This window comes from Neopelma chrysocephalum, unplaced genomic scaffold, assembly GCF_003984885.1.
Source record: "Neopelma chrysocephalum unplaced genomic scaffold, ASM398488v2 Primary Assembly neopelma1_87285, whole genome shotgun sequence".
Taxonomy (NCBI): Eukaryota; Metazoa; Chordata; class Aves; order Passeriformes; family Pipridae; genus Neopelma; species Neopelma chrysocephalum.
Window position 1 is genome coordinate 1 of NW_020916690.1, and position 553 is coordinate 553.

The window sequence follows — 553 nt, forward strand, 5'->3', positions numbered from 1 at the left end:
GACCCCCCCCGTTGCCCCCCTGACTCCCCCAGCCTCATTTGCCCCCCCTGACCCCCCCGGTTGCCCCCCAGGCCGGTGCAGAAGGCGGAGCTGGTCCGTCTGTCCCAGACCCTCCTCCACGTCCCGTCCCTGCACTGGGTGGTCGTGGAGGACGCTCCGTCGCCCTCGGCGCTGGTCGGGGGGGTCCTGGCGGCCTCGGGGGTCTCGTTCACGCACCTGAGCGCCGAGACCCCCCCCGAGCTGCGGGCGGGGCCCGGGGACCCCCCCTGGCTGTTCCCGCGGGGGGCGGAGCAGCGGAACCGGGCGCTGCGGTGGCTGCGGGACACGCGGGGACCCGACGAGCCGGGGGTCGTGTACTTCGCCGACGACGACAACACCTACAGCCTGCGGCTCTTCGAGGAGGTGGGACCCCCCCGGGACCCCCCCTGAAACCCCTGAACCCCCCCTGAAACCCCTGAGCCCCTCCCAAAACCACCGAGACCCCCCCGACAACACCTACAGCCTGCGGCTCTTCGAGGAGGTGGGACCCCCCCCGGGACCCCTGAGACCCCCC

The 553-nt window shown here is 74.1% G+C and overlaps 1 protein-coding gene across 1 annotated transcript; it reads left to right on the forward strand.

The window, feature by feature from the left end:
* Positions 1 to 54: 54 nt before the first annotated feature.
* LOC113979681 (galactosylgalactosylxylosylprotein 3-beta-glucuronosyltransferase 3-like) lies at positions 55 to 429 on the forward strand (the record flags this gene model as incomplete). The annotated part of the gene is made up of 1 exon (XM_027706994.1): positions 55 to 429. A coding segment is annotated over one exon (375 nt), but the record flags the coding sequence as incomplete, so codon positions are not given.
* Between the last annotated feature and the right edge of the window lie 124 nt (positions 430 to 553).